This window comes from Ovis canadensis, chromosome 1 (assembly GCF_042477335.2).
Source record: "Ovis canadensis isolate MfBH-ARS-UI-01 breed Bighorn chromosome 1, ARS-UI_OviCan_v2, whole genome shotgun sequence".
NCBI lineage: Eukaryota > Metazoa > Chordata > Mammalia > Artiodactyla > Bovidae > Ovis > Ovis canadensis.
The window spans coordinates 108,463,034-108,487,202 of NC_091245.1; the positions used below are offsets into that span (position 1 = coordinate 108,463,034).

Below are 24,169 nucleotides of genomic sequence, written 5' to 3' on the forward strand. Positions count from 1 at the left end.
TTTTTTCCTCTTCATTGAAGTTTTGTTGAATTACAACATTATATGAGTTTCAAAAGTACAGCACGATGATTTGATATTTTTATAGATTACACTCCATGGTTATTATAAATACTGGCCATATTTGCTGTGCTGTACATCTCATCCTTGTAGCTTATAAAATAATATGCCTAGCAGCTTGTACCTTTAATCCTCTTCCCCATTTTGTTCTTACCTTATCTGCTTCCCTCTCATAATCACTAGTCTGTTACGTATATCTGTGAGTCAGCTTCGGTTTTGTCATATTTGATTTAAGACTGAGCAGATGGCATTGCAGATAGCCACACTGTTCCAGATGTATCAATTTCCTTAAAAATCTAATCAATATATGTTCATATGCTGTGCTGGTAGGAAGACACACAGAAATGGCTGAAACTCAAAGGCTAATATTCTTTTGGCCAGAATAGTGGAATTATTATTGTCCTAGCTATCAATGAAGCAAACAGAGCCATCTGTCAGGCAAAGCAAACACGCACCTAAGTTACAGAAGTGCAGTTGCCATGACAGAATTTGGATTGAGCTACTAACTAGGACTGTGAAATAGGGTTTGATCTGGTATATAATGGATGCTTCTGAGGCATTCCCTAATTAGCATTAATCTTCTTAAACTATATACTCACATTTCTTCAGTAGCTCATTAAGCTACATTCTGCACACACCAGATGAATGTGGGTACTGGGGAGGAACAGTGTTTTTTCCAGTTTGATACAGTATTGACATGCTGACACATCCGTTCCAAAAATGGATATTCTTGATACTAGGTCCCAAACATCTCAAAACTAAGCTTAAACTCTATTAAGGGCTATTATAAAATCAGAAATTTCAACAAGATACAAGAATACTAATATTGAGCTGACAATAGCCTAGTTTCTATCACTCGATTTGCTAAAGTGAACATGAAGTAGAATTATTCTATATACTACAGATAAAAGCTTCCATGTTCTTCTAAGAGGAGTTAGTGGACACTTATTCGGATTCTCTAGAGTAAATAGTCATATTGGTCAATGTTTCTTCTCCTCCGCAACCTTCCCAAATGCAAAATATCTATTATTTACCAACTCTTTTCTTCATTTAACTATTAACCAGCAAATTCGCTAACAGGCAAAAGATTCAAACTGCTCTGGATAAATCTTTCAGTTCGGTTCAGTCACTCAGTTGTGTCTGACACTTTGTGACTCCATGGACTACAGCATGCCAGGCTTCGCTGTCCAACACCAACGCCCAGAGCTTGCTCAAACTCATGTCCATCGAGTCGGTGATGCCTTCCAACCATCTCATCCTCTGTTGTCCCCTTCTCCTTCTGCATTCAATCTTTCCCAGCATCAGGGTCTCTTCCAATCAGTCATTTCTTCGCATCAGGTGGCCAAAGTGTTGGAGTTTCAGCTTCAGCATCAGTCCTTCCAATGAATATTCAAGACTGATTTCCTTTAGGATGGACTTGTTGGATCTCCTTGCTGTCCAAGGGACTCTCAAGAGTCTTCCCCAACACCACAGTTTAAAAGCGTCAATTCTTCAGCTTTTGAAGACTTCAGAAAACTCAGCTTTGTTTATAGTTGAACTCTCACATGCATTCATGACTACTGAAAAATACCACAGCTTTGACTAGACGGACCTTTGTTGGCAAAGTAATGTCTCTGCTTTTAATATGCTGTCTAGATTGGGCACAGCTTTTCTTCTAAGGAGCAAGTGTCTTTAATTTCATGGCTGCAGTCACCATCTGCAGTGATTTTGGAGCCCCCCAAAATAAAGTCTCTCATTGTTTCCATTGTTTCCACATCTATTTGCCATGAAGTGATGGGATCGGATGCCATGATCTTAGTTTTATGAATGTTGAGTTTTAAGCCAGCTGTTTCACTCTCCTCTTTCACTTTCATCAAGAGGCTCTTTAGTTCTTCTTTGCTTTCTGCCATAAGGGTGGTGTCATCTGCATATCTGAGGTTATTGATATTTCTCCCAGCAATCTTCATTCCAGCTTGTGGTTCATCCAGCCCAGCATTTCACATGATGTACTCTGCATATAAGTTAAATAAGCAAGGTGACAATATGCAGTCTTGACATACTCCTTTCTCAATTTGGAACCAGTCTGTTGTTCCATGTCCAGTTCTAACTGTTGCTTCTTGACCTGCACAAAGATTTCTCAGGAGGCAGGTCAGGTGGCCTGGTATTCCAGTCTCTTTGAGAATTTTCCACTGTTTATTGTGATCCACACAGTCAAAAGCTTTGGCGTAGTCAACATAGCAAAAGTAGATATTTTTCTGGAACTCTCTTGCCTTTTTGATGGTCTAACGGATATTCGCAATCTGACCTCTGGTTCCTCAGCCTTTTCTAAATCCAGCTTGAACATCTGGAAGTTCATAGTTCATGTGCTGTTGAAGCCTGGCTTGGAGAATTTTGAGCATTACTTTGCTAGTGTGTGAGATGTGTGTAATTGTGTGGTAGTTTGAGCATTCTTTGGCATTGCCTTTTTTAGGGAGTAGAATGAAAGCTGACTTTTTCCAGTGCTGTGGCCACTGCTGAGTTTTCCAAATTTGTTGACATATTGAGTGCAGCACTTTCACAGCATCATCTTTTAGGACTTGAAATACCTCAGCTCGAATTCTACCACCTCCACTAGCTTTGTTCATTGTGATGTTTCCTAAGGCCCACTTGAGTTAGCATTCCAGGATATCTGGCTCTAGGTGAGTGATCACACTATTGTGGTTATCTGGGTCATGAATATCTCTTTTGTACAGTTCTGTGTATTCTTACCACCTCTTCTTAATATCTTCTGCTCCTGTTAGGTCCATACCATTTCTTTCCTTTATTGAGCCCATCTTTACATGAAATGTTTCCTTGGTATCTCTAATTTTCTTGAAGAGATCTCTAGTCTTTCCCATTCTGTTGTTTTCCTCGATTTGTTTGCGTTGATTGCTGAGGAAGGCTTTTTTTTTTTTTTTTCCTCTCCTTGCTATTCTTTGGAACTCTTCATTCAAAAGGGTACATCTTTCCTTTTCTCCTTTGCCTTTAGCTTCTCTTCTTTTCTTAGCTATTTGTAAGGCCTCCTCAGACAACCATTTTGCCTTTTTGCATTTCTTTTTCTTAGGGATTGTCTTGATCACTGCTTCCTGTACAATGTCACCAGCCTCCGTCCATAGTTCTTCAGGCACTCTGTCTATCAGACCCAATGAGCCTGTTAAGTTAACTGTGTGAGAGTTGTGGTAAAGAAGCCTACTGGTAGGTTCTATGTGACCATCAGTCTAGTAGAAGTGGCCCTCAATAGCAGTAGAGAGGCACAGAGGACACCTTGCTGACATTTCTCTGAAATGATTATGTTACTTTAAAGCTGAGGTTAGAGACAAGTGCTGGGTAAGTCACAGGTTGACCATACCTTTGTAAATAGATTGGCATTGTCAGGGATAAGGAAGAGTTGGTGGTAGAATATATTATATATTATATACATATTTTATGTATATATTTTTATATGTATACATATAACATTTTTATACATTTGTATGCATGCTTATTTTATAAGTATGTATAAAACATATGTATATATATGTGTAAAATATATATATTTTATACATATATATATATATAGATGTCAATACTTTTCTGTTTTCACTTAATGTTATATTCTACAAATTTGTGTAGACAGGGAAGTGGTCCAGGGAACAAGTTTTGGACCTTAGAAGGTCATAGATAGGGGAGGCTGAGAAGGAGTGGCCAATGAGGCAGGGTGAAAATCAGGAGACTCTGGTGTCCAGGAAGCCAGGTAAAGAAGGTTTCTTGAAAAGAGCAGTGATGAACTGTGCCAAAAGTCAGTAAGGTGAAGACAGGGATCAGCCCACTGGGATTGCCCATGTGGAGCTCATGGCCACCAGAATCTATAGGCCTCGGCTTAGTCACCCTTCCTCAGAGGGACCTCCCTGCCCGTAAGTGCCCTCCTCCCCTCCCAGCACCTTGTACTTTCTCTTCTCTGTAACTGCCATGATAGCTACATAAGGTATTTCCTTGTTTAACATCTGTTCCCCACTGTGGTGTGGTCTCTGTCCAGACAAGGAACAGAGAAGTTGTGTTTACTGTACATTATGAGCATCTAGCACATGACAGATATCTAGGAGGGGCTCAGGAAACATCTGCTGAATAAATGTTTTATAAGCGTCTGTGAGCCAGGCCTGGGGACAGAAACTGAATGGGGTTTTCAGCTCTGTTCCCATAGGGTCAGCAGTGGGAAGCAGGTTTATTTGCAAACAAATATTCCTGTATAAATAGAGGAAGAGAGTCACGCATAGACCTTGCTGGCCTTTGTGGAAATAGTGAGGAACATGCCTTTCTTGAGCAGTTGTAACCAGAAGGGATATGGGCTCAGGAAGGTAGCAGTTTTTGTTTCAGTAAAATTTATTGTTTTAGAAATCTGTTAGATTAACAGAAAAATTCAGGAAATTGTACTGAGAGTTCTCATATACCTTATATACAGTTTCCCCTATTATTGTTAGATGAAACTCTAGAACTGCCAGCCCTGACCAGGCCCCACAGTAACCATTTGCATGAGTTACTTTATGACAGGAGATAAGAAACAGGGAACTAACAAGCCACCACCAGCTTGGAGAAGTTGGGAAAGGTCAAAAGGAGAGAGGATACATTAGCTCGTTTGTCCTACCAACCTCCCAGAGTCCTCCTCATTGGAATCCATCTTGACTGAGTGATGTAGGTGCCCCCAGGATGTACCCAGAGTCAGCATGATTAGCCAGAAACAACCTAGAAACTAATCTTGTCACCATAAAACTGCAAGCAACGTGGCAGAGAAGTTCTCTGGGTTCTCCTACCCTGCTGCTCTCCATTCAGGTGCCCCTTCCCAAATAAAGACTCTTGTTTGGCGGCATATGTGTCTCCTCGGACAATTCTTTTCCAAGTGTTAGATGAGAGCCAGCCTCAGACTCTGGGGTCCCCCTTCCTGCAACATTATCAGCACCTTATACTCTTGATATGTTTTAAAGAAAAGTTCATACTTTACTCAGGTTTCTCCATTTTATCCAATGTCTTCTTTTGTTTCAGAACCTCATTCGGGACATCATCTTGTATTTAGTCACCATGTCTCCTTGGGCTCCTCTGGGCTGTGACTGTCTCTCAGCTGTCCTTTTTTCTCATGACAGTTTTGAGGAGCCCTGGTTGGGTGTTTGGTGGAGTATCCCTCAACTGGGAAGTTTCCAGTGTTTCTCTCATAATTAGACCAGGGGGTTTGGGATTTGGGGAGGAGGACCACAGAAGAAAGTGCTATTTTCATTGTGTCATATCAAGGGTACATATAATCACCATGATATACTACAATGTATACTGGCTGAATTCAGGGAGCATTCCTCAGGCTTATCCACTGTGAAATTACTCTTTCCCTTTTTCCACACTGTTCTCATTAAAAGGATTGGGGTCATAGCAATCTGCCCTCAGAAAAGTGTTTTTAGTTGGATCAGGATGTTTCAAAATGAGGGAGAAAGAAGCCCCTACCATGAACATTGTGAGGTCTGTGCCCAGCAAACTTTCTTATTGCTGAGGAGAGAGCCTGTTCATGGGAAGGGAACCTAGCCCCAGATTTTTATTATAATAACTTGACAGTCTACTTTATAGGTCACGATTGTTTTAATTGTGTCAACATGAGTGTGTCTCCAAGAGTTTGGTGGTTCTTGAATACTGTAAGAATTTAGTTTTCAGAGTTGAATTTCTGAGGATAGCACTGTGGAATTACAGATATCCTCATGAGGGGTGGATGTTCTTGGGATGAATTTTCAGCACCACTAGAACAAGTCTGTGAAAATATGGCAATAGAGGAGCTCACCTTCATTTTTCTCACAGAACACAGCACCCAGAGTCCTTGGGGGCCAAATGTCTGTCAGAAGGAAAGTGCTAGGTGAGGTCATCTAAGGTCCCAGGGGCTGCAGCAGATGGTGACCTGGATAGAAAGAAGACCGTGGCAGTTCTGAGAGACACAGGTGTGCTTAGTAAATACTTGCTTACTGGAAACTTGTCACAGGTGCCATGGGATGCTTAGCTGAAAGCTGCCTATCTTGTTCAAGAGCACATGTGACCCCCAGGGTCCTCACGGGAGGGCTGGGATCAGGGTGAGTCAATAGGGCACCCACTCTCAGCTGCTGATTCATCATTGGCACCAGACTGAGAGTGGGATCTCCTTGCCGCCTCTGTTCACAGTAACTGCATTCTGTATCACAAGGGAAGGGCAAGAGCAAATGTTGCCTGGTTATATCACAAGTACCAATGCCCTGCTGAACTGCTGTGGGAGCCCAGTGGCAAGAGGACCTAATTTCACCTGGGGCAGGATGGGGAGACTCCCAGGACACCATCCAAGCTGCATCTGGAATGATTAGGAGACATTTGACAGTAAGTGGGAGGAAAGGGTCTTACTCCATGGAATGGGCAGGTATGCAGGCAGAAAGCTGATAGAGTTCTTACTTAGGCCCGTAAAGGATGAGGTTTGACCCCTGAAATGGGGAGGTTTTTCCCAGTCATCTGCATCTGCTGGGACTCTCCTTCCCTCTGTGGGTTTCAAAATCCTGTGGGCATGTTCTCAGGGGCTCTGAGTAGGGATCTGAGGAGCCCACCTCTTCCCTGTGGGGTAGATTAATGTGGTCTGAATGCCTGTTGTGGGAAGATGATTGTGCTGGGTATCATGGTCTGTCCTCTCCTCCTGAACAGAAGAGAGATGCCGGCAACCAGTCCAGCCAAGAATCACTAGGGAATCTTAGAGGTAAAGGAAGCCCAGCAGAAAGAAGCTGAATGTTGTGGCTGGGGTGAGAGTCATGGACAAACAGGTTGGATGGCAGCCCTCCCAGGAGCTGGGTGCAAGCACAGGGCGAGAGCAACCTCTCCACCGGGTGGATGGGCAGGGGCTTCTTCAGGTTTAAAAGGTAATGTACTTGGTGTAACTGATAGAAAGGATGTTGAGACTGTCTCTCTGTATCTCACTGTTCACTGAACCCAGGGTAGGCAAGGCACGAGCGGAGAAGCTGGAAGAAAGCTCAAAGAGTCATAGGAACTGTAGACACATTTATTCTATCCTGACTGGCATAGCAGCCATAGCAGCAGACACGCTATAGTCTTTCCTCTCGTGGTTGACCCAGTGGACATAGCATAAGCTTACAGGACAGAAGTGGCCTGTGGCCAAGCGGTACATCGTGGTGTGCATGCACAGTGCTATAAGTGATCTCAACTGTTACATACATGTATTTACAAAATGTGGGGCAAGAGGCTGTGTGGCAAGGGAGCCCGGTCACTGCCATCTTGGCTAGTTTGCTCTTTCCCTACAGAGATGAAAAGACTTTGTGAAATCTGGACCATGAGGCACCCTAGGAAGACAGCGTTCACTGCCCAGGGAAGTAGGGCAGGATCCACTAGCCTGCAGGTCACAGACAATGAGGGCCAGACCTGGGAGACCGCCCAACTGCGGTTTCTCAGACCGGCCTTTGCAGGTTTGGGTTGGGCTGTTTGTGACACACTGGGTGCAAGCGGAGGTAACAGTGATTGGGCAAGGGCTGCCTTGATCCCAGAGGCTGCTGAGATGCAGCCATACATCTTAGTTTTCCTGTCCAGAATGATGCAAGGAAGATGAGGGTCTGCCCTGGACCAGGCTAGGTCTCCCTCCCCCATCATGTGACTTCTCAAGGGCTGAAACCATCTTGTGTATGAGATTCATTGCACTGAGAGGGACTTGGGTCTCTAAAGGCCAGTGGACTGAAAGTGCAGCGACCTGGTCGCAGGCCATGCTGTACTACGTGTTGACTTTCCAAGCTTGGGTTTATTCACTAAATTCGTTGGATCCTGTTTCCACATGTGTCAAACAGGAGGATAATTGAAATGATATCTGTCTTTCATAAATCTATAAATTTGAAAAGTGTAATAAGACCTAGACAAGTCGGGGGTGTTGATAAAGATTTAGCTTTCTAGCTACATAGGATAGCTGGCTGACATGTTGAACTGACCTTAGATATCTGGATTTTGAAAAAGTCCCTGGTGTTCTGCCAGCATGGAATGTTGGAATATTTGTTGTCTGACTCTTTCCTAGTGACCCTGGCCTGTAGCTGCATTGCTGTTTCTCTAGGCTCCTCCTCCCTCCCCACCCCTGGAGCAGACCCACACAGCCTTCACAGTACTTCCAAGAGTAGAGAAAAAATATGAGGCTTGCTCTCCTCATCACCCCGAAAGTGACCAGAGGGCGAGTTGCCTGGATTTTGACTCCTTACAGAGGTTTCTGACCAAAGGATTCATTCCTCCCTAACTAGATGGGGTTGGAGGGAATAAAGCAGTATTGGATATTTTCTTGTCTGAGATGCAGCAGAGAAGTTTCTGGAAGCACAGAGTGGACTCAGGTAACTTGCTTGAAGCCTCATAGTGGAATGGGACAGTGGCTGATATGTTGGGAAATTTTTTTCCAGAGTTTATCCAGGCTGATGTGACCACAGGGTTGGGGTATCTGCAATAGAGTGGAGTTGTTTATACATGTACTCTGCAATTGTTTGCTGAGTAGGTGCTGGTGAAATTAATAGGAAACCTCTGAGTGGTTCAGTACAGGCTGGTGGGCTATCCATTTAGAACATGTTCAGTTCAGTTCAGTTCAGTCCCTCAGTCGTGTCTGACTCTTTGCGATCCCAGGAATTAAAACGTTAGCCCCGCCCTCCGGGTGGGGAAAAGGAGTGCCCTTTGAGTGACACTCCCTCCTCTCTTTCTGCTCCTCCTAGATGCTTCCTCTCCAGCCTCACAGGCTGGCAGGCAGCCTGTGATGGGGCCCTGCTCAGAAGACCCCCACCTCTGCGGGGCCTCCAGGCTCCTGGGATTCACCAGTCTCCTCCTCAGTGAGTGATCCGGGCTCCTGGGAGGGATGGCCTCTGGAGCAGGCAGGGAGGGTGCCCTTTCCATGTCCTATGTCCTTGATGAACAAAAAGACAAAACAGCTCTGCAGTTATTTAGCAAATGCAGAGCCTTTGGTTTAGAGACCTGGGGTGAAAAGAACAAAATGATCTTCTTGTGGTCAGTCTGAGACACCTGGGCTCAGGCAGCCTTGACTACATTAAGGAAAACATTTCTAGGAAGGTAAGTCTGTCTCTGCAGCGGAAATGTGAAGCTGGGTGAGCCGGGAGCTGTGCAAAGAGGGGGAGAGACTAAGAAGCTGGCTCCTTGACTTGGACGGGCTGGGGAACAACTCAGAGGGGATGTGACAGTCTGTGCAGCTGTCCTGTGGAGAAGTTTGACTAGAACCCTGTGTCTGAGATGGAGGAAGCAATTGTAGTCTTGATTTCTTGGGCAAGATGCAAAATGTTAAATACAATGAAATTAAATTCTGCTTTTGTAAAAAGAACAGCAGCCTCTCAAATTTAAGGGTTTCTGTATACCACCTGTTGTAAGAATATGGCGAAACTAAGAACAGAAGTGTAGACTGGTAATGTGGGCTCTTAAGTGGGTGAACTAGAGGAGGAAAGAAGGGAAAGAGACATAGAAAACTATGCAGAGTTAAGTGAAAAGTGAGCTAAAGACTGGAAAAAACCCAAATTATGTACGTGACTTCCTGGAGACTATCTGATTATGTATGAGAAAATTAAAAACTAGTGAGTAAACACTAATGCCCATGGAGTTATGAATTCTGGAGAAAGTTAGAATGCTTTCATTGTTTAAGCTTTTATTTTTAATTAAAGTTTAAAAATTTTAACTATTTTTTCAGTATTCCAGCCACTAAATGAACTTTCAAGAACTATGTGAAATTTAACGAATTATAGACTGTTTATAAACAGATGTCTTGAATTAAGAATGAGCTTTATAAAACCTTACCTCTTTTTCAGTAATGTAACTCTATAAGGTAACAGTAAAATATAGAGCTTCTCTCCTCTTCAATTTTATGTAACTTGAAAATAAGTTATGTTATTTACAGTTTTCTCCATAGGCTCTGGGGTTGGAAGATTACATAAAAGAAAAAGAGGGAAAATGGACAAAACTGTAAATTGATTTGCAACTATTAAATTTTATATTATTTAAATAAACTCTATCTTGTTTGTAACCACACTGTCCCTGGCTTTATTTTCTTCTTCAGGATTAGATCTTTTGCAGATCACATCTCTCACTCCCTTCCTTCTCTTTCCAAGTCTTCTTCTACCTTCCTCATACTCAGCTCACTATGCCCCCTGGGTGCGTTCTCCCTGCCTCTCAGGGCTGAGCTTCTTCACTCTCTGGTTCCTGTTTTTCCAGTAAGTATGGAGTCTGGACAGGCTGCTGGTTAGCGCTCAGCTGGCCAGAAGTCCCTGCCCTGCTAAACCCCTCTAAGTGCTTACTTCCCCTTTCTCAAGAGAGGAATGTTGGAGGATGAGCCCCCAGGAGCTGCTCAGATCCTGGTGATGAGACAGCAATGCTGGGAGGGGAGCCCCTGGGGAGGTCAGGGACAGGGTGGGGAGCTGGTGGGAGCTCCTGCAGGGGAGAAGCCCTGGGCTGGGAGTGGGGAGCCCTGGTGCCAGGTATGGTTCTGCCCTGTGTGACCCAGGACAGGTTCACCTCCTGGGGAACCTCCTCCTCTGTGACAGGGGGAGCCTGGATAGATGCCTCCTAAGGCCTGACCTGGAGAAGATGACTGAGTAAATGAATACAAAGAAATATCTGAAATCCTTAGTCATATGAACATTGGCATGAGTTATTCTCTGCTTCCAGTGAGAGCCAGGAATGAGAAAAAGTATAGCCGGAGGGAGACAGGTCTGAAATGGTGAGAACTGATTGAATTGGAAAGAGGATTGGGACTGTGGAAGGCTGACAAGAAACAGAGGGAGCCTCTGGCCAACATCTAGAGTGGAACTGGGACCAGTAGGTGCATCCTGTCCTGCTGGAAGAAGCAGATTGATCGTCTTTTCAGGATAAGGGACTTTCCCTCATCCTGTTCTGTCCTACTTCATCCCCAGAAAGGGTAGAGGGTATCGAGCCCTGAGGGCACATGGGCTCAGGAGGTGGTGGCCCTGCAGCAAATGTACCCACTGGTCACAGCTCTCCAGGAAAGTGTCTGAGGAAGGCCCACTGTGGCCTGGCAGGGACTGACTGGGAAGTGTTGTCTTGGTGGCAGGGACGGTAAAGCTCATTAAATGATCACTTGTTCTCCCCCTCATATTCTAGTCCTTGACAATTAGCCAGGGCCTTGTCACGAGTGCTGGTTGAAAAACGTGAGCAGAGAGCACACTACTTGTGGACAGTTGAGTGAAGCCCCTGTGTGATTCTCCTCTCTCCCCTCCTGCTGTGGGGCTGGAGCCTATGAGGATGCTGTGAGTTCCATGGATACAGCTACAAGGAGTGGCATTTCCTCCATGTATGACAGGGCCCCTCCCTCACTCTCTCAGGGGACCTGTGGTGGGGACTATGGACTCCCTTTATTTTAACACCCTGAGGTATTGTAACTATTTGTTACACAGCACAGCCTATAGTTTCCTGACTACCGCACTGCCTAGAAAGAGCAGGAAGGGTAGCAGCCTTCATATTTGTGTTGGGTATCTATTGCTATGTAATGAATCACCACAAAATGTAGTACCTTAAACACCGCTGGGTATAATCTCAGTCTCACAGTTTCTATGGGTCAGGGCTAGGTCCTCTGACTCAAGGTCTCCCAGACTGAAGTTAGCGTCTTAGCTGGGGCTGGGGCTGCATCAGGCCATGGTCCACTGGGCAAGCTATGATTCCAAGATCTCTCGAGAGATTGCTTCTGGGAGGCAGTTCCTGTGGCTGTCGGGCTGAGGGTCCCTGTTCCTCTCTAGATGTTGGCCAGAGGCTCCCTCAGTGTCTTGTCATGTGGGCCCCTCCTTAGGCAGCTGACAACATGGCAGCTGGATTCCTCAGAGTGAGCAAGAGAGAGAGTGTGAAAGAGAGGATGTGTGTGTAAGCAAGAGGGAAGTCACAGTCTTGTATAACCTAGTATCACTGAGTGACATCCATCAAGTCTGCTCTAGTCTATTCCTTGGAAGCCAGTCACTAGATGTAGCCCATTCACCAGAGGAGGGCGTTACAAAAGGATGTGAACACAAGGAGACAACAGTTAAGAAGCTAATCCTACAGTTATGCATTTGGTATTGACAGAAAGTCTGCTAGGTGCTTTTGATACATGAAAGTGAAAGTGAAAGTCACTCAGTTGTGGCTGATTCTTTGTGACCCCATGGGCTATACTGTCTATGGAATTCTCCAGACCAGAATACTGAAATAGGGAGCTTTTCCCTTCCCAAGGATCTTCCCAACCCAGGGATCAAACCCAGGTCTCCTGCATTGCAAGCAAATTCTTTACCAACTGAGCTATCAGGGAAGCCCCATGATCCCATTCAATTTATGAGGTAGGTGGCGAAACTCCAGATTAGAAAATTTAAGTTACCTCCTCAAGGTAACAATTCCCTAGAACCAAGATTTAATTCTAAAATTGCTTAAATTCACTTTACTAGGCTGCCTCCTAAGAATCAATAGAGTATATTGAATGAATTTCATTTAAAATATAGGTTATGTGTTTTCTCCTTTATTGTTACTGAAAAAAAATTATGGTTCCTGTGTCCTACCTCTGCCCTAGGTGTCTGCTGCACTGGGGTCAAGAGTTCTGTAGCACCTGATCCTGGAGTTCAGGATTCTGGAGTCCATATTCCCCTGCAGGGGATCCGAGGAGGTTCTGTGCTGTTTCACGTGCCCAAGAAGCAAGAAGCTGAACCAGAGGAGGTCTCGTGGGGCTTTGGCCCTGAGTCAAACTACAGAGTCTTCATGCGAGTCCACCGTGGGAAAGACACCCCAACCTGGGTCAGCCTCCAGGACAAGTACCAGCAGAGGGTCCATGTGCCCAATGTGACGTCCCTGAGGATTGAGAACCTGATCCCAGAGGACAGTGGGCAGTATCGGGCTCGAGCCAGCTTCATCGGAGGAATAGAATTTACCCAGGTTTTCCGCCTCACTGTCTATGGTAAGCGACACCTCCTCACCATGGCTTCCCTCCTTCTTTTGAGCTAGGAGTGTCAGGTAGGCCCCAGTTTTCAAGATCCCTTCCAGACACCAGCGTTCAGACTATTTTCTCCCTGAATTAGGGTAAGTGGATTTACTGCAAATGGTGAGAGGAGTTGAAATTCACTCCAGGGATAAAACCACTTTAGAATTTTGAGACAGGAGAATGCAAATTTGGGGAAATGATTTTGCCATAGCAATTGTTGTTCTTTATATGTCTAGGTTTATTTAATGTGTGTGTTGCTTATCTGTTGCTGCTATAATGCTGCTTTAATTTGGAGGCTGACCACAGCACAGTTTTTTTATCTTAGTAGGCTCTAGATCAGACGTCAGACATAGGTCTCACTGAGACAAAGTTGAGTTGTTGGCAGGACTGTGTTCCTCCATAGAGGTCCCAGAAGGAAACTTATTTACTTGTATTTCACACTTCTAGTGGTTGCTTATGTCACTTGGCTATGAACACCTTCCTCTACCTTCAAAGCTGGCAACAGTGGGACCAATTCTTCTCACATTCAAACCCCTCTGACCCCCTTCCTCTTCTTTCTTCCATTTCTAAGGACCCTTGTGACTGCATTGGTCCCAACTAGGTAATCAGAGCAATCTCTTTATTTTGAAGCCAGCTGACTAGCGCCTTAATTCTTTTACCTTAATTCCACCTTGGCCTGTAACCTATCATAGTCATAGGTTCTGAGGATTGGACATGGAAGTATTTGGGGCCCATTATTCACATACCAGCAGAGACATTACTTTGCCAAAAAAGGTCCATCTAGTCAAGGCTATGGTTTTTCCAGTGGTCATGTATGGATGTGAGAGTTGGACTGTGAAGAAAGCCGAGCACTGAAAAATTGATGCTTTTGAACTGTAGTGTTGGGGAAGACTCCTGAGAGTCCCTTGGACTGCAAGGAGATCCAACCAGTCCATTCTAAAGGAGATCAGCCCTGGGTGTTCCTTGGAAGGAATGATGCTAGAGCTGAAACTCCAGTACTTTGGCCACCTCATGTGAAGAGTTGACTCATTTAAAAGACTCTGCTGCTGGGAGGGATTGGGGTAGGAGGAGAAGGGGACAACAGAGGGTGAGATGGCTGGATGGTATCACCGACTCAATGGACATGAGTTTGAGTGAACTCTGGGAGTTGGTGATGGACAGGGAGGCCTGGCGTGCTGCGATTCATGGGGTCGCAAAGAGTTGGACGTGACTGAGCGGCTGAACTGAATTGATTCACCTACCATAATCCAGAAATTCATGTGTAGTCAGTGCCTCTTCCCCTTTAATTCAGTGCCAGTCCAAGGCCAGCCTCACTCACAAAGACCCCAGCAATCCAACTCTAGAAGCCTGGGGTAGATGTAGGAGAATGGTTACACAGTAGCACTTCCAGAGAGCCTCACTTAGCCAACATTTTCTTTCTCGAAAGTCCCTGCCTACATAGGAAAATATCCGCTGTGAGAGTGACCGTTGCTGCTTTAGGTTTCCATGTGACACTTATCAATGTCACACTTATCTGTGCGTCACTTCTCAAGTTCAGCGGCATGTTATAACCAGACTTAGACTTATCATTCCTAGTTGCTGCTGCTAAGTCGCTTCAGTCATGTCCAACTCTGTGTTACCCCAGAGATGGCAGCCCATCAGGCTCCCCCGTCCCTGGGATTCCCCTAGTTGCTATTATTGACTTAAAAAAATGCACAACATTTGATTTATGAATTAAGTTTTTATTTGGAGCAAAACGAGGATGGCAGCCTAGGAGACAGCACCCCAGATAGCTCTGAGAAACTGCTCCAGTGAGAGGGAAATGGCAGTGTATATGTGACTTTGGTGAAGGAGGAATATGAGCAATATGAACATTTTTTTCCAGAAGTTTTCTACTAGTCTCCAGAAGCTTTTTCTAGTCACCAGGAATAGTCATCACCAGGAAGGATTTTAGTACTTTTCTAGATATGATGAGATACCAGAATTTGGCTCATAAAATAGGCTCCTGAAAATATCGAGCTATCTGAAGACCTGTCTTGCCAGTCGCCACTCTCCTGCACCAGCACAGAGTGCCTCATCTCTTCTCTCCACCTTGAACTCTTTCAGGGGGGTATGAAGGCCAAGCAGCTACAGCAGCACATGATTTGACCCTTGTAGAGGGAGACAGCAAGTGCCAATTTGTAGCTGAAACTGCCACTGCATCTCCTGCTGTGGAGACAGCCACTGCGTGTCTCCACTATTGGGAGCACAGAACCTTTCTCTGGGGTCCCAACTCTGACCAGGCGTCTTCTTCTCTACAGGCTATAAAATCCCAGGCATTATCTGAGCAGAAGAAGACGCCAAGTTCCTGATCTGTGATTAGCTCTTCTGTCTGAGACTTCTTCCACGTCTAGAAGGAGCCCCATTTTCTTAGAAATAATTGGTCTTGGGAAGGTGGGATCAGGATTTATTTTCTTGTTGGAGATATTTAACGCTTCCTCAACATGCATACAATCTAGTGAAATCACATATGGCTTAATTCAGTGGCTCCCCTCTTTATTGTCATTTGCTATGTATTAAGTACTGGGCAAATTCTGTTTATCTATATAATGCATTCACTGTCATTAAAGGGAGAATGCCAGGGTTTCAGTGAGGTAATGGATGAGAATGTACAGACTGGAATGTTCTCCAATCATGTGAACTCTATTCCTTGGGATTTGTCTCTTCTCTCCAAGATCCTGCACCCCTTCCTCATATCCTTGTCAAGTCAGCATCCTTCACAGCAGGCTGGTGCAATGCCACTCTGAAGTGCACAGCCCCAGGGGATACAGAGGACCTGAAGGTGACCTGGGAGATCAAGGGCCTTCCCAAGGAGCTGGAGCAGAGAGTGACATCAAAACTACCCTCCAACTCCTGGAACCTGACTCTGAACCTGCCCCTGAGCCAGCCCAATGGCAGCTTGACCTGTGTGGTCAGCAACCAGGTGGGCCAGAAAACTGCCACCTTAGACCTTGGAGAAGTCTGTGTCTCTGGTGAGTGCACCTGCCAGAGGGGAGGGGCACTCTGAGAACTAGGGGCTCTGGGCTTTTCTCCCCACCATGTTATTAGCACCACCTTCCTACCAGGTCACCCCTTTCAGGAGCCTGGGAGGTATACTCAGCTCATGTCTGCATTGACTGTCTCTGAAGTCCATGTCTGCCTCTCCACCCCTTTTTCTCCCCAAGAAAAAAAGGAATTTGTTTTTGATGCAAATCAAGTTGGTTCACCTCCAGATGAGCAACTCTCAGTCCCAGCTGGCCCTGGAGACAGAGCAGGTGTGGTGTTGGGGAGGCCAAGAGAGTTGGGGCTGCAGCAGCAAAAGCAATCCCTAGAGATGTATTTCCCTGAAGGCTCACCCCTCCCCTGACCCATACTCCCTGCTGCCTGTACATGCCTGCCTGTTGCCCGCTGGGGAGCTTCTTCCCTCCAAAATGCTGCAGGGCAGTGTCAGATCTAGTCCAGGGCAATAGTTTTCCAGCACTTCTCCTACCTCATCCATTATCCATAGTGTGTCATCCACTGTAGTCTTTTGAAAAGCAATCGGATTTTGTGATTGGTCTGTATCATCTGTAGGAGTCTGACCCAGGGACTCCCTTCAGGATTCAGGGCTGCAAATCTCCTCTGCCCATGTTCCTTACCTCACACACTTCACACTGAATTGTTTGCTTGGCTTCCCTGAATGTGTCCTGAAGTTGCAAGCTTCTGAGCCTCTGGAAATGCTGTATCCTCTACCATCAAACCTCCCAAATCAAGAGTTCCTTGCTTATTGCTATTGAAGGGTTTCCCTCAGGTCACGGGCAGATAACCAATGTCCTGCACTTGGTTATAGTTCTGTTATGAATCAAATTTGAACAAAAGATGCCTCAATCTCATGTTGCAGAGGCACTGCAGCTGCTGTAACCGTCCTGCCTCAGGCATCATCTGCTTTGAGGCGCAGTCCATGGCCACCCCACGCTGAGTAGCAATGCTATTGATGGGTTTGTCTTCTCCATAGCCTGGAACAACTTGAGGGCAAAGGACATGTCTTGTTCTCCTTTGAATTCTTATACCAAACAAAGCTTCTGACACTAATCACACTCAGTATTTCACAGAGTGAATAAATGACCTGGTATCCTGTGTGCAGTCTAGCCCCTCTAACCCATCCCCCATGAGCTGCTGGTGGGAGCCGACATGTCAGCATCACTTAAAATCTCATGATACCTTTCCCTTGGTCCCATTCTGGAATCTCAGATAAAGTTCAACACTCAGCATGACCCACAAGACCCTCTGGAAAGAGACTCTCTTCTCTCTGATCATCCTCACCCTGCTTGTCCCTGCCCTGTCCCTCTCCTGCCTGCTGATGAGGAATGATTGCAACCCTCAGGACTACAGATTTGACATAGCTGTGTCTCCTCCTTTCTGGAAAGCTGTGCCCAGCCTGAATCTCGGGTAAACTCCTACTCCTCCCTCAGAGGTGAAGTTTATGCATCACCTCCTCTGGGAGGCCCTCCATGAAGACCAGTGTACAAGTTGTTAACTTATACTGCACTGCTGTCTCTCTAGCTGGAAGACTTTGACATTTTCTCCACCTCCCCCCGGGTGACCTGTATTGTTTATCTCAGTGTCTCTGGCATCAAGCAGAAGCTCAGGACCATGAGTGAATGATATTGCCTTGCCCCTTCCTCTTTAGCTTCAGACCTCTCCACTTGCTCATCTGTATCTTTCCTCGGCAAGGGATGTCTCAAGACCTTTTTGCCTTAACTTTCTTTATTCTTTCTGTGTGAGGAAAACAGGTTCACCTGGAAACAACAGTGCTAAGACCCTGCCAGGCATCATAGGGGCTGTTGTGGTTATGCTGTTGATCATCGTAACTGGACTGTTCCTTTGGAAGACCTATGCAAAGAAGAGGAAGATGAAGACTGAAAGAGGCAGGTTGCATTTCTGCTTCTTGCCCCAGGTCCCACCCCTCCCCACTGAACCCTTGGTTGCCTTCCTCCTGCATTTTGCTGCTCAAGGAATATCAGTGCAGAAGGGGAAGGTGGGTGGGGGCTTGGCCTTGGGTTCATTGCCATGGGGGAAGGTATATGCTTTCAAGGCCGAGGTTCAAGCTCCACTCTGTGTATGACGCAGGTGTAGAATTTCAGGACGATCAGAGGGACAATGATGGTGGCGTCCAGTATGCGGAGCTGAACCAGCAGGGGTCTGGAGAGGTCACAAACAAGGTGAGAATGGGAGCTGAGCCCAGTCTGGGATCTCATGGGTCTATCTCCTGGGTCTGTCAACCCAGTCATCTGCTGTTCCTGGCCCAGCTGTCTCTTTGACTCTCTCCAGGTTGTCAGTGGTATTTACTAAGAAAATTTAAAACTTGGGGTCAGTGTAGTGCTGGTCACTTTGGGGGAATTCACGTGCATTTCTTGTCAGCAGCACTGCTTCCTTCTGGGTCACTCTAGGGCCTCTCTCAGCTTTTTTTAGAAACTCTCTGACTTCAATTCCTAGGGTGCTGGTAAACAACATTTGGAAGAAAAGGAGCCTGGTACTCTCTACAGTGAGGTCTACAAGCCAGAAAGGGGGGCCATGAAGATAATTTAATCAGAGAAAGCAGAAGAATCAAAACTACCAGGATACCTCCTCCACTCGGAGCTTGATTCCTGCAGATACCTGCATCTCCCAGCTCTGCTCCAGGTTCAGCTGCCCCGTGACCCTCCAGCCCTCAAGTCCCTGTGTTCATGTGGCCTTCTCACAACCTGTGTCGACTTCCCCAGCTGTCTTCCCACTCAAGATCCTCACCCTGTGGGACGAGAGCTCTTTTTCCATCATTGACCCAGCATCAGCCCCTCTTCTCCTGAAACTTCCCAAAGAGGACCTTCCTGCACATGATAACCCCCACAGCCTCTGCTGTGTGACTGGTGTATCTTTCTGAGCACTCAAGCCCAGGCATGGAGACAGTGTAAAGGTGTTGACCAGACTACAGAGGACAAGGTTAGGCTTTGGTGCTGGGTGCTGAGTTGGGCGTCTGTGGAGACAGCATGGGTAGTGGGAGCTTCTAAAGGACTGGCCTGAGGTTTCCTTTGCCCCATATGTAAGGCAAAAGTTGTATGTCGGGCAGTGTGTTTGTGTGTGTATGTCTATTTGTCGGTATGTGTGCTGGGGGGGCTAGCCAGTGCACATTATACAGTGGTCCAGCCCTTGTTCCTGATCACTAGTACTAACTAACCTCAGCTTCAGCTCGTGGACCTCAAATTCACCTCCTGTGGAGTGGGTAGGGGAATTTGTACTGTTTCTGGCCCTTCAAAACCTTCTGTGTCTCAGAAGGACCAGGTTGGGATTTGTATTCATAGACAAGCAGCTTCAGGGCATTCCTGCCTGGTGTGGGGGGGTCATTAGAATGGAAGTGGAATGTGCTACCTGCCTCCCCCCGACACACACACTGTAATGAAGCTGCTGTGAGAAGTGAAGCTTGTGGGAAGGTGTGAACCAGTCCTCTCCTGCCTCTTCTACTGACCCTCATTCCCCACAACCTGCTGGCCTCACATGCTAGTCAGCCTCCTGTTTGCTCACTCACATACTTCTGCCTGAAATGATGGCTCCCTCCCTGCCCCTTACTCCTGTCCCTGCCTGTTGGAATCCTAGCATTCCACCCAATCCTAGACCCCCTTCCAGGTCACATGGTGTACGTGTACCCAAAGATTTGGAAATGGTCTCTCCCACATCTAACATTTTCGAACACAATTGACTTAACCAATTTGGCTGCCATAGTTTGACTTGGGTTGGTCATCAGTCTTCCCTGCCTGCTTCACCTGGAGCTCCCTCAGGAGGGTGTCATGGCTTTAGGAGGCCAGTGCCAAAGAGACAACACCTCTCTTTATGAATTGTCTGAGCTATTCTTCCTCTCAACTCCCACAGGAACTCAGCAGATTGATCTCAGAGCACAGCATCTACCAAAGGTGTTTCTGGTAGTAAGTCCACAAGGAAGCAAAGATGGACGTGATGAACCCCAACAATCCTGCCTAATCAGGATTGCTTGAGGACTTGATGTCACCCACACTGTACTGTGGGGGATCTTCTCCTCTTCCTCGGGGTCTTCCTCTCCTCAAAGCCTCTGTCTCCTGCCTTCAGTTCCAGCTCTTGAGTTGGAGATGGACTCACTCTGGTACTATGATCTGTGTCCTTTTGTCTGCTGGCCTGCATTCTTGAATCTCTTGGTTTCCCACCCAGCTCAGCAATCTTAGCTTCTTCATTTCTGACCTCAGAAAGAAAAGTTCTGAACTGAAATCTTGAGCAATAAGAAGCAATGCTAGGATTCTGCTGGATAAGGGAGAAGCAGAGTTTCCTTAATAAGGCCATTTCTAGCCTGTTTATTGTCAGGCTGAACAGAAGGCTAAAGGGAAGAAGATGACTTCTCTCACTGGAATCCTAGGTGACCAGTCATGGCTGGTATCAGTGCCATCAGTCCAGAAGCATTGACCGCCTCCCACCCACCTTGATTCCCAAAGCATAAGACAAAAAAGAAAAAAGAAGGGAACTCAACATTCCAAGCCTATATTGAACCAGCTTTTGTCCCATGAATTTTATAAATATTATTTCTTCTTATAAGAACTCTTTTTTTTTTAAATTAATTTACTTTTCTGGAGGCTAATTACTTTATAATATTGTATTGGTTTTGCCATACATTGACATGACTCTTTTAGAGTAGGTATTACTATTCCTGGACTTCCCTGGTGGCTCAGATGGTAAAGTGTCTGCCTACAATGCAGGAGATTGGGTTCAATCCCTGGGTCAGGAAGATACCCTGGAGAAGGAAATGGCAACCCACTTCAGTATTCTTGCCTGGAAAATCCCATGGATGGAGGAGCCTGGTAGGCTACAGTCCATGGGGTTGCAATTACTTTTCCTATTTTGTAGGACAAGGAACTAACATCCCAAAATAGTTGGTGGCAGAGCAAATTGTTAAATTCAAGGCTAGGTAACTCCAGCATTTATATCTTTTCCTTTGCCACGTGGTCAGTGAAGTTCTTGGAATCCTGGAGTATTCAGAAAAGAGTATTTTCCATTTGTTCCTCTTCCAAGGTTCCTGGTTCTGACTCAAGTGCCTCAACTTGAATGAGTTCATCCTGATGATGAATGGAGCAGTTGGTAGGTGAAAGGGGAATTGTTCCTTAAGAGGACAATGGAGTGGGAGATGTGGGTGGGAGACATGCAATGACAGGTCCTGTGCTCTGGTTCAGAGGAGACATTTAGAGCAGAGTTCTTCTTGGGTCTTATGGGAATTCCTTCCTCTTATACAAGGTGTGTTGTGGATTTCAGCATCTCTGTTCTCAAGTCAGCTTCCCTTTCATTATTATTCATAATTTCATTTCAGAACTATGTGATGCTGAAATCCCCAATGTACAAATAAAAAATTAAAACCCAGAGATATTAAGTATTCTACAGAAGTTCTCACGAGTGTAAGCTACATAGGCATGATCACAGGGGATAATAATCTCACTCATTTTGATTCCTTTCTCTGTCATTCTGGACACCCAATCAGTTACCAACTTCCACTATGCTATCCTTCATAAATCTTCCTGTACTCCATTCTCCTCCACTTCTTTCCTTCCCATCTTCCACCACCATTTTTGCAGTTCCACCAGTAGTGTGTGGGAATTTCTCTGCATTACCACCAACTCTTGTTATTTTTAGGTTGTATCCATCCCAGTCGTGATGAAGTGGTATCTCATTGTGGTTCTGAATTGCATTTCTCAAATGATTTATGCTGAACATGTTTTCATGAGCATATTGACTTTACTTGAAGAAATTTCTTTCTCTCTTGAATTCTTTCTTGTTATGCAATGTCCCTGCATCTCCACTGAGTCTGCTTTTTTTCCAGTCACCAGGGAATTCCACATTGCTAAATTTAGTGGTCAATTCTCAATCCTCAATTCCCATAAGTTCTCAGCCACAGTGGATATATATTTCCTGGAAATATTGTTTTCATTTTGCTATTTTCTACCTACTGGGTGGTTGCTCTGTAGTTTTCTTTATCAGTATCTTTCCAACCTCTAAACTTTGGAATAACCAAGGTTCATACTCAGACCACCTCACTTCATTGTCTACACTCATTCCTGTTTGATGCTCTGGCCATGCAGTAATCTTGTGACTATATGACCTTATCTGGTAAAAAGGACCTAGAGATGTGATCTGTCCCCTGAACTCCACAGTGTGAATATCCAACTGTTTACTTGACATTTCCGCTTGCATGTATAACAGGCATCTCCATCTTGACATGTTTAAACTCAGATTCCCCAAACATGCTTCCTATACAGTTTCTTATCCCTCCAAATGTCACCTCAGTCCTTCCCTTTGTTCTGGCCATAAAACTTGGGTGTCATCTTTAACTTCCTTTTTTCTTCATTTTCATTTCTTTTTCACTCTCTATTAAAAAAATACTGATAGCTCAACATTCTAGATATACTTGAATACTTATTTTTTTATATCTATATGAAAAAATATGTTTATAACAAAATGCCTCTTATCACCTCCCTGGTCCAATGTCATCATTATTTCTCACTTGGATTATTACAGTGGCCTCAGAGTCTCCCACTTTTATCCTTAATTCTTTAATGTCTATTTTCATAATATCACCCAGATGAATCTTTTTAAAACCTAAGTTGCATCACACTCCTTGTTGCTCAAAACTACCCCATTACATTACTTGTTAGCTCAAACCTTCCACTTTATCTGGAAGATTCTGTATCAGCTGGCCTCCTCTCCCACACACCCCTCCTGCCTTAATCCACTATAGGACACTGAGCTTCCTGCCGGTCCTTCAATACTCCGTGCATGCTCCTTCCTCGCTAGAATTCTTTCCTTCTAGGTATCCGTGTCTCATTCCCTGACCTCCTCAAGTCTTTTTATAGATGCCAACTTCTCAGTAAGACCTACACTGACCTCCCTATATAAAAGTGCCGACTCTTTCTGGTGGCCTCCTCCCTGCTCCCTGTGCTATTTTTCTCCATAGCTAGTGTGACAGGGTACAGTTAGTTATTCTGGGCTGTAGACAGTACGTATTGAGGTCTCAAAATATAAACTGCCATCCTGTAATGAAAATACCATTATTATTCCCAGGAAATGGCTACACTGGTAAATCAATGAATTTACTCAAGTCACATAACTAATAGATGGCAGAGCTGGCATTGGAATCTTGGAGTTGGATTCTGAAGCTCTTGACCCCTACATACTGGTGAAATAAATTATATTTTCTCTATATGATGGAATACTATTTGTATACTAAAAAGAGTTAATTATATCCTTATATATTTGAATGGAAAGTTTCCCATGAAATATTAAATTAGTTATGGAATGTGCATAGTATTAGCCTATATTATAAATATATATAAATATGTTTATGTGGGCACGAAGTATTCCAACAGTAAGTATGTCAAGAATTTAACAGTAGCTAACTTCTGTGGTCTGTCTCCTTTTCTGTATCATTAGTTCCTTTACAACACTAACTAAAAAAGTTATCTATTAAAATTTTTGAACACTGGAGTGACATGATAAGAAACGCTTCAGATAGATAAAGCCGCATATATGCCAACAAGAACTTTATCATCTAAACAAGCTAACGAACTTGTGCTTATTTCCACTTTCTATTTTATTGTTTTATGGTTTCAGGATCTTTATTGAAATAACAGTCTATATAGTTCAGGCAAAGCAAAAATTTTGGTTTGATTTTTTTATCCAAATGGACACTCCCCATGTATTGCTCACAACCCAGGATGTTCATTAAATCAACTAGAGAACTTTTATGAACAGATGCTTGGACTGTATCCTGAAACTGGGCACCACTTATATTTTATTTTTAACTTTTTTCGCCCATCCTGAACCCCCCTCCCATCTCCCTCCCCGCCTCCCTCCTACCTCCCTCCCCATCCCATCCCTCTGGGTCATCCCAGTGCACTTATGTTTTGAAATACTCATTAGATGTTTGCTCAGGCTTGAGAACTGAAACCTTGGGCCTACACGAAGTCTTCATGGAATTCAAATGGGAATGTACATGGCAAAGAAAGTCTATGAATGTATTTTCCAAGTTGTTTCTCAATGTGTCTTTTGTTTCTAATAGATTGAGCTAAGGAATGAATGAATGACAAAACCCTACAGTTTGTCGTTACAGTTGACTCTTGAGCAAAATAGGGGGCTCCCACTCCCTGAACAGTCAAA

General features: G+C 44.9%; 1 protein-coding gene across 6 annotated transcripts; it reads left to right on the forward strand.

Annotated features, from left to right (window-relative positions):
* The first annotated feature begins 6,108 nt into the window (after nt 1-6,108).
* LOC138416098 (CXADR-like membrane protein) lies at nt 6,109-23,213 on the forward strand. 6 transcript variants are annotated; one of them, XM_069544844.1, is made up of 8 exons: nt 6,161-6,405; nt 6,721-6,932; nt 8,760-8,873; nt 12,590-12,970; nt 15,688-15,984; nt 17,764-17,898; nt 18,101-18,192; nt 18,467-23,213. In XM_069544844.1, the coding sequence occupies exons 2-8, from the start codon at nt 6,842-6,844 to the stop codon at nt 18,557-18,559; spliced, it is 1,203 nt and encodes a 400-aa protein (XP_069400945.1). In that variant the 5' UTR covers nt 6,161-6,405; nt 6,721-6,841; the 3' UTR covers nt 18,560-23,213. The 6 variants fall into 6 exon arrangements, 4 of the variants coding, with proteins under 4 accessions (XP_069400963.1, XP_069400945.1, XP_069400953.1 ...); XR_011247542.1 differs by lacking the exons at nt 6,161-6,405; nt 6,721-6,932 and adding an exon at nt 8,152-8,390 and having other exon boundaries at nt 18,467-18,949; nt 19,874-20,560; XM_069544862.1 differs by lacking the exon at nt 6,721-6,932 and having other exon boundaries at nt 6,109-6,405.
* Nucleotides 23,214-24,169: the final 956 nt, after the last annotated feature.